Here is an 8,104-nt window from a genome sequence, read left to right as displayed (position 1 = left end):
GGGGTCCAATTACAAGTTCCCATAGTCCAAGATGACGTCTCCAGCTGTCTTGTTTTATTCAAGTAAAACCTTAAACCCCAAAATAAGAGTTTGTAATCACAGAGGACCGAGAAAGTCAGAAAGTTTATGGATATTTTTTGGCATTTTTGCTTAATTAAACAAGTAATCGATTATCAAAATAACCTGTGATTCATTTTCTGTTGATTATTTGCCATTAACTGTCAACAAAAACCTATTTGTCTGCAATGTTTTGAGTTGGAGGAAGAAAACCCCCTAAAATCCCACCGACGCCACTCGGAGTAATCGAGAAAGGATGGACGTTTGTTTTTGGTAATTCAGGTGAACCGTTAACTGAAGGGGAGACACTCGGTGACTTACCCCTTTCTCGATGCTGCCGGTCTGGCACAGAGTCCCCTCTGCAGCCGGGATACTGTTTGTTACACAGCGGTTGCTTTTGCTAAGGCACCAGAGCTCTCTACACACTTCCTAGGAAAGAAGGCAAAAGCAAGTTGGTCAGAATAAATCAATTCAGCAGACTCGGGGGGGGGTGAGAATGATAAATCAGTAGGCTTTGGTGTTTTGTTTTTTCTTCTCCACTTTGACAGCTGTGAGATAAATAATTTAAAAAAAAACATCATAAACAGCATGAAATTCATCGACAAACCTACACGATTCCAGATCAAACCAGAGGATGAGAGGGAGTCGGCGAGACAGACTGCTCGGAGGCATCTCACTTCAAGAGCCCATGTGCTTTGGATCATAGTGCATCTTGAGCAATATGCCAAGGGTCACTGGGTGCTCTTAATGTTCTCTTATGAGAAATGAAGAGTCAGCTGGATCAACACCATGACTAACGTTTGCTCACGTTCACCTCAGGACCACACGGGACCGTGACATCAGTTCAAGAAATCCCATTTCTACTTCTTAGGGGAAATCAAGAGTGAGCAATAGGCCTCCCAAGTCTCAGATAAAGACGACTTGTAGGCCTAACAAATATCTTTAGTATTACTGAGTGGTCTGAACAAACATCATATCTCTGTCCTCTCCTCCTCACTCCTCACTCCTCAGTCTGGGACAGAAGGAGAATCCATTTAGATTACTGCAGGAATGGAGAGTGTTTGAGAGAGAGAGAGAGAGATAGTGGGGAGACAGCACTAAGTTGCCCCCAAATAAATAAAAGCATAAAGTGAACACATGTTACAAGGACAGCTCGGCACAACCTCGCATTAGATTTCCCATTAAACCCGACTGGGTCGCCTTGCGTTTCGACTTCAAAGGCTTTTTACAGGACAATTGTTGAACGGCAGAAGAGCAGCCCCCCCATGAAAAAGAGTTATGATCCCACGCACAGATTCTGACCCCCGGGGTCAGTAAATACGCCACGGCCCTGCAGCTCCCTGAGCCTATCCAGATTAAATAAAGCGGCAAACTGCCACTCTCTGGTTGCAGCGACTCCCCTCTGCCAGCTGGTTTCAATAAACCGCCCCACCGCTCCATTCACTATCTCAGCCCTGCTGAAAGGTCAGCGGCCCGGGCCCTAACCAACATGGATGTGGGCCTGATGGATTTATGCTAAGAGGGAACAGGACGGCGAGGGGCAGGGGCGCTCAGCGAGGGCCTCGCTAATATAGTCATCAAAGGTTGTTTGTTTTTAATACCTTCAGCTTCCAGTGTCGCTCCGGTTTGAAAAACACTCAGGATTTTATAGTGTCGCTGAGAAGCGGGAAGAAGTCACTAAAAAACAAATTATTGCTATAAATGACGCTAATTTCCTCTCTTGATGTCTGTGTTACTTTTCCCGCCTCTCACACGGTCTCACGCTGTGATTCACAGTCGGTGACACCGCTGCGGTTCAAGGATCTCTGAAGTCTCTGAATTTTATTTGAAGGTCCTTGAAGGCATCATGGGCCATATTGAGTGAAATGTTGCTGTTACGTTGAACGGGTGGTTCCCAGATAAGAGATATAATATCAATATTTTAGTTTGATTTGTGAGAAGTTAAAGTTTATTTTCCCCTTCGTGTTATTTAAACTGGTTTATAGTTGTTGTAATCTCAGTCTGGCATTAGCACCACTAGAGTCCTGCAGCCTGCATGGTCTGAAAGTAGTTTAACGCTATATGTAATAAATTGAAATGTTATTTTTTATCTTGTTAGTCAACAGTTATCACTTCCTGTGCGTCGAACATACTAGTCCCTTGTTAATCTCACTGGAATGAAGCAGGCGCCGACTGATGAGAATGTAGTCTCACTTATCATTTGGGAAAACCTCCAAAAGTTATGAAAAAGTCTCACAAGCTGCCCAAAACCATATTTCGTCAATCAATCATTTCTTTCTCTGATATTGATTCTGATATTTTACAAGAAACGACGCAATAATTAGAATTAAAACGTGTAGAGAAAATCCTCTCATGACTGCGAGAGGTCGGGAGCCGCTGCTCTTCACTGCTGTTCGCACCAGTTGGACGAAACACACCAGGATATGTGTGACGGTAAATCTCCACCCTGTCCCGAAGACGGATGAGTGCGATGTAGATTTGTGTCCAGAACTTCAGTTTGTTGTGGTCGATAAAAAACGTACAAATCATTTCGTTATCTCACAGACTAAGCCTAAGGAATGGTGTCTTAAGCAACATGTTTTACCCGTGAAGTATTAAAAACTACAATATGACCGTTTTGACATTATTTATAGATATATTAGAGATAAAAATGTGATATATTCAGGCTAAACGTCTCTGCCTTTCCCATCGCCGTTCCCTCTGTGTTCGTCCGCAGCGCAGAACGATTAGAAAACACACAAACTACTCATCCAAATGTGGAAAAGTTCAATAGGTTACGGCTGAGCGTTAGCCTCACAAAACCAGACTCTTCCATTCATTAGACCTTTTTATCCATTTCTGTGGTCGCGCCTGTCCTGTAAAGCAGTCGCAGAGGGCATCGCTTTCACAGATGGCTGCATGAAATAGATCTGATTGTCAGATGAAGAACTCCAATCGAGCTCTGTTGAATCACTGCTGGAATCCAATCCGCTCATAAATCTCATAAATGTGTGTCTTTCATGCTGATCTGAAACCACAATTATGAGCTTAGGAGCCAAAATAACAGGGTTTGATTCGGGGCCTGTTATAATCCGCTGTCAGATATTTCTTTCAATGAAATGAAATAACTGTATGATCTCAGCTAATCTCTGCCTCCTTTTTTTCGCATCATGTGCCCCAAATATTTATGCGACGCAAAAACAATATCACGTTCTTGTTCATTAAACCTTCGAGGATCCTTTCGACCGCTCGTTTTCAGCGTGCGGTTGTTGCTCGTCTTTCACTGCCTGTGTCGCTTTTATGCACCAAGGTTTTCTCATTACTCGAGCAGGAGGGTGAATCATTATCATTACAGGCTAAAAAAAAAAAAGAAAACACACACAGATGAGGGGAGTGTTGACTTCAATCCTTCATCTCTTTGTCTGGGACGTTTATAGATGAAAAAGAAGAATAAGGCAACGTGCAGAAAGACGCCTCCAAACCCGCTCTAATTGTCAGACAATAATAAAACAATTACCTTCCTCGCATGTTCTACCGCCCTTTAATCTCAACGAGGAAATATAAACTTGAAGAAAGCTGTTATTATTACCTTATTACCCACAGGGGGATTTTACAGGCTTTCATCAACTCAGGATATCGTCTACTAACGACCCGTGCTCTCTTTCCTGTATAACTCACTGCGTTTAAGTCACTGGGATCATTTTCATGTCAAGTACAGGGATTAAACAATTCAGTAAATTAATTAACTGTCTGTTTATAATTGATTAATCAGTCATTTTTCAAGCGTTAAATGTCAAACATTTCCTGTTCCCAGCTTCTCAAATGTGAGAATTTGCCCTCTGCATCACACCGCATTTATAATCTCTATCTTAAGTGTCACTACGTTGTATTCTCTCCGCTGAGGGTATAACGCTAACCGCTATCTGCTGATGTCACAAAAATATTTGTTTTCAGATTTATACGGAAAGCGGACGCTGCCAATAAAAACTGTGATATTTTCTGTGTTAAATTGTTTTCTACTGCCAGTTATACTCCTCATACAATAGGTTTAGCTGTCAACAAGATATACAAAGTACCAGCATATTTTAACCATAATAAAATAATAAAACACAGCTTGTATTCGAACCCTCAATAAAGTCTAAAGTATGTGTAACGATTCAGGTGGGAATAAATACTGGAAACAGAACCTGCGTGATTTCTATTTGAAAAATATGAGGCTTTTTACGTAATGGGAAGAGGTCCAGATGAATATAAAGTTGTTTCTGATAAAAAAAAAATAAGAAACCTGTTAAAAATCTGACAAGACAAACCCTAACGTCAGCTGCTCAGTTTCCACATTCACTGCGAGGTTCAGGTAACAATGACACCTGTAGAACGTCAGTCAGGTGAAATGAAACTGAAAAATACTGAAATTAAAGCTTTGTATGTGTTTTTAGTTTGGATTACATTTATACTGAAGAAATCTGATTATTATGATGTAATTATGAGCTAAGCGCCTTTTATCAACGATTTCTTGGCAGCAACAAACAATTTTTTTCATTATCGGTTATTTCGACAATTATTTTCTCGATTAATCGTAAAACATTTTTGGCCAAAAACGGTGTCATAAATTTCCTAAAAGCCTTAAAGACATTCTGTTTTATTATAAGACAAAGAAAAGAAGGAAATGAATTTAGTATTTTTGTTTGAAACATGACTCAATGATGAATCTGTTCAATCGATCGAATAATCAGCTGATCTTTTTCTCACTCTGATGGTTTATGGACGTCTGATCTTGACGGACATTGAAGATGCTGACACCACCACATGGTGATGCGGGAGTTCGGCCGAGTCAGTCGTGTTTGATCGTGTTTTACTGCAACAATAATGTGTTTATATTTGTTCACAACCTTACAGTCCTTTCAAAATAAAAGCCTGTGCGGGTGTTTCAGCGACACACCATCCCGTTGTTCCAGAGCTGCTCCAGGTGAAGCATGTAACAGGGACGGCTTTCTGTCAGTGGGAAGAGAAGAAGTGAGCAGCAGCGCGGCGTGAAAGATGCTGGTTTCTTACCCCATACTTGCACTGGCGTGAGGAGGCTCCGTACTGGAAGCGACACTGCTCGTCTGCATCGTACACCTGCCCCGGGGCCACTGTTGGGTACAGGAAGTCTCGTTTCAGAGGTTCATTGTCCAGACACGTCCCCCGACCTGAGCTGTCAAAAAAACAAACCTACAATAGGATTGTTTCTTACACAAAGGAACCTTTCTACACGATCACAGCCCCCCCCACCACCACCACCCCTCGCACCCGCCTCTTTGCTTTTAGACCTTGGCTGGTGTCATTTGACTCGTTTAATTTTACCACCAAACTACCACTGTAGGAAGCTTGTCAAAGATCCAGAATGACATGTAATTAATGTTGATATTACACATCAACACCTCCTCATCAAAGGGAGTGTTGAAGCACAAGCAGAGACATTTTACCAGAGGCGAAGAGGGGCGGGCTGTCGGCCGATCCACACAAACCCTCTCTGATTATACGGCTCTGTTCTGTATGTCACTGCTTATACTGAATCCACAGAGGAGCCAATAAAATGACAGAGCAGGGAAAGGAGGAGAAAAATCTGGAGTGAGCTATGGGTCATATGTCCAGGCCTACGATTATGTTTAGTCTGTTTTGTCAGATAGAAATATGTGCACTCACAAAGAACTCACAGAGGAAAAACACACACACACACACACGCACGCACACACACACACATCAGTTTTATATTCTAGTAGCTAAACTGTAAAAACACAGTCTTGTGTCTTTCGTTGGTGTGTGTGTTTATTCTGCGTTAAGATGCTGAGCTTGTTTAACTATCCGAGGGGCCGACACTCGGCTCGCGCAGTAAAAGTTTTTTTGCGTTATTCTTTTGACCCTTTGACCTTTTTCATGTAAGAGACTAAAATCATGCTAAAGACAAGTGCCAATAAACAAACACAGATGTATTTCATTTTGATCCCTACTCCCTCTGCTTCTCCCTGAGTCAGAGGATTCACTCAAGGCAAAATATTACTACGAATATTTACTATAACACTGTGCTCTTTTCCAGCTGTGGCAGCTGCAACATGCAGTGGAATGCTTCCCATCCCTCGAAAGGAAAAGTGGGCCTGGTGACAACAATAACGTAGAGCGAGGCTTTGTGATTGAGCAGACTTAAACTTGGGCCCAGAATACAAGAGAGGAGAAGATTGAAGACTGAGACTAAGAGTAGAAAAACTCACTCACTTTAAGCCATGCCGATACTTCTGAGTTATCCGTCTCTAAGATTTATGGCTCCACCTTGATACAGTGGAGGTGAATGGAAATTAATTGGTTGGTGCTAACAGCCTTAGAAACTCTTGCACCCTCCTACTCCAGGAGGGTACGTCTGCAGTTGCCAGGGTACATGGAAAGATAGTGGAGTAGCTCAGTGAATTAGGAAAGAGTTTCTGGAAAGACAAGCAGCTTTTAGAAATTATTTTAATGCATTTTTCAAAGCTATGCAGATTGTAAAAAGCGCTCGGCTTGCAATGGCTGGAGGAAAGTGAGGGTTTGTCTGAAATTACCCTTTAATGTCACTTCACAGACTATGTTGAAAGGACAAATGTCCACCTCTCATGCACTTCCAGCCTCACTCAGCTAGCCATGAATCCATTACTGAAGCTAAGGTTGTCAAGTCCTTTCTAAGTTCTTAAGAGCTACTGATTTCCTAAATCCAGCAGCACCATTAAAGGAAAAGTTATGATACCAATTATGTTTATATATCAGTTATCATGTATGTGCTGCTAGTTATTATTTAACAGCGAAACCAGGCAGGTTTATACTATATTAGCAAGCTAACGTTAGCGTTCTCAATTAGCTACGCAACTGTTTCTAACTTTTTTAACTTGAGTGATGTGTCTCTGCTTATTAAGCACTCACATTATAATTAGGAACAGCTGGTGCAACAGTCTTCTGATGTTGAAACAGCATCGTAACATATTTTAGTGTTGTTTTGTGATCTCGTTTCCCCCCAGAAAGATTTGATGAAAACGTGCATTTTAAGTGATGGAGAACTGCACGGTCCAAAGATCTCTATCAAATATGAACTTTTCAGACAGTATTGAACAAAATCAGAGATCTAATACATGCTGTTTGGTTTTAATCCAGAGGAACAAATATAAAGATGCATTTTAAGTGGAATTTTAATGTTCCAGACCGAAGAGGAGCAAACTCTTTCTTCCTTCTTTCTGTTGTCTTTCCTCCTCCCTCCATTCTCATTTACTGAATGGAATAATCCTATTTTCTTGGCTCTTGTTCCTCGGAGGACCCTCTCATCATAGAGAGAGCCTCTGAGGCCGCCAGACTCCCCGTGCACCGAGGGCAAGCCTCACTATTTATTGGTTTGGAGAGAGACAAAATAGTGAAATTTTAAACATAGAGGCTATTATTTGACATTGTCGCGAAGGCTTCCTGTCCGGCAGATTCAGCCAAATTCATTATGCTGAGCGGAAATATCCTTTCATAAGCGGGAACATCAGCGACCCCTGAACTCTGACATCGGTCATTCATGTAGATATTAACCATAATGGCTGGACCCGACCGGTGGTGAAACAGCAGCAGGATTAAATCAAGACTAACCTAACAATTATCACAAGGCACAAGTCACACAAGTCTAATATCAAATTCAATAGAGCATGTGGTCTCTGAGAGTTTAATAGACCCAAGCTGCCTGCCTTTTAACATTTATAGCAAACTGGCATGCAGACTTGGGAGAATAAACTATGACTGAACTGTGAGTGCATTCATAAACCATTCCTAAAAAACCCAAACAAAGCACCACATATTGCTCGAGCAAGACAGTGAATCTAGGCCAACACCACAGCCAAAGTTGTTTACTTGGCAGGGAGAAGCATGTGCGATATCCAAAACTCTGATTGAGGGAGAGAAAGGGAGGATAATTGGAGTTTACAGACAGAACCCTTTTGTAAGAAACATAAAAGCTAAATGCAATAAAAACCAAAACTGAAAAGACAACTCAAGCAGTAGACTGATACAGATGGGGGGGGGGGGGGGGGGGGGA

The 8,104-nt window shown here is 41.8% G+C and overlaps 1 protein-coding gene across 1 annotated transcript in view; it reads right to left on the bottom strand.

Annotated features, from left to right (window-relative positions):
* Positions 1-8,104, bottom strand: part of adamts6 (ADAM metallopeptidase with thrombospondin type 1 motif, 6) — a 62,002-nt gene that overhangs the window by 31,562 nt on the left and 22,336 nt on the right. Inside the window, exons 11-12 of the mRNA XM_023422247.2 lie at positions 5,089-5,230; positions 379-486 (exon numbers count right to left, since the gene is read on the bottom strand). Of these exons, the coding sequence (XP_023278015.1) occupies positions 379-486; positions 5,089-5,230 (250 nt within the window). The remainder of the gene's footprint in view (positions 1-378; positions 487-5,088; positions 5,231-8,104) is intronic.

This window comes from Seriola lalandi, unplaced genomic scaffold (assembly GCF_002814215.2).
Source record: "Seriola lalandi dorsalis isolate HSWRI2012SDOR001 ecotype SW California unplaced genomic scaffold, Sedor1 jcf7180002054680, whole genome shotgun sequence".
Classification (NCBI taxonomy): domain Eukaryota; kingdom Metazoa; phylum Chordata; class Actinopteri; order Carangiformes; family Carangidae; genus Seriola; species Seriola lalandi.
This window is presented reverse-complemented; position numbering and strand designations above follow the sequence as displayed.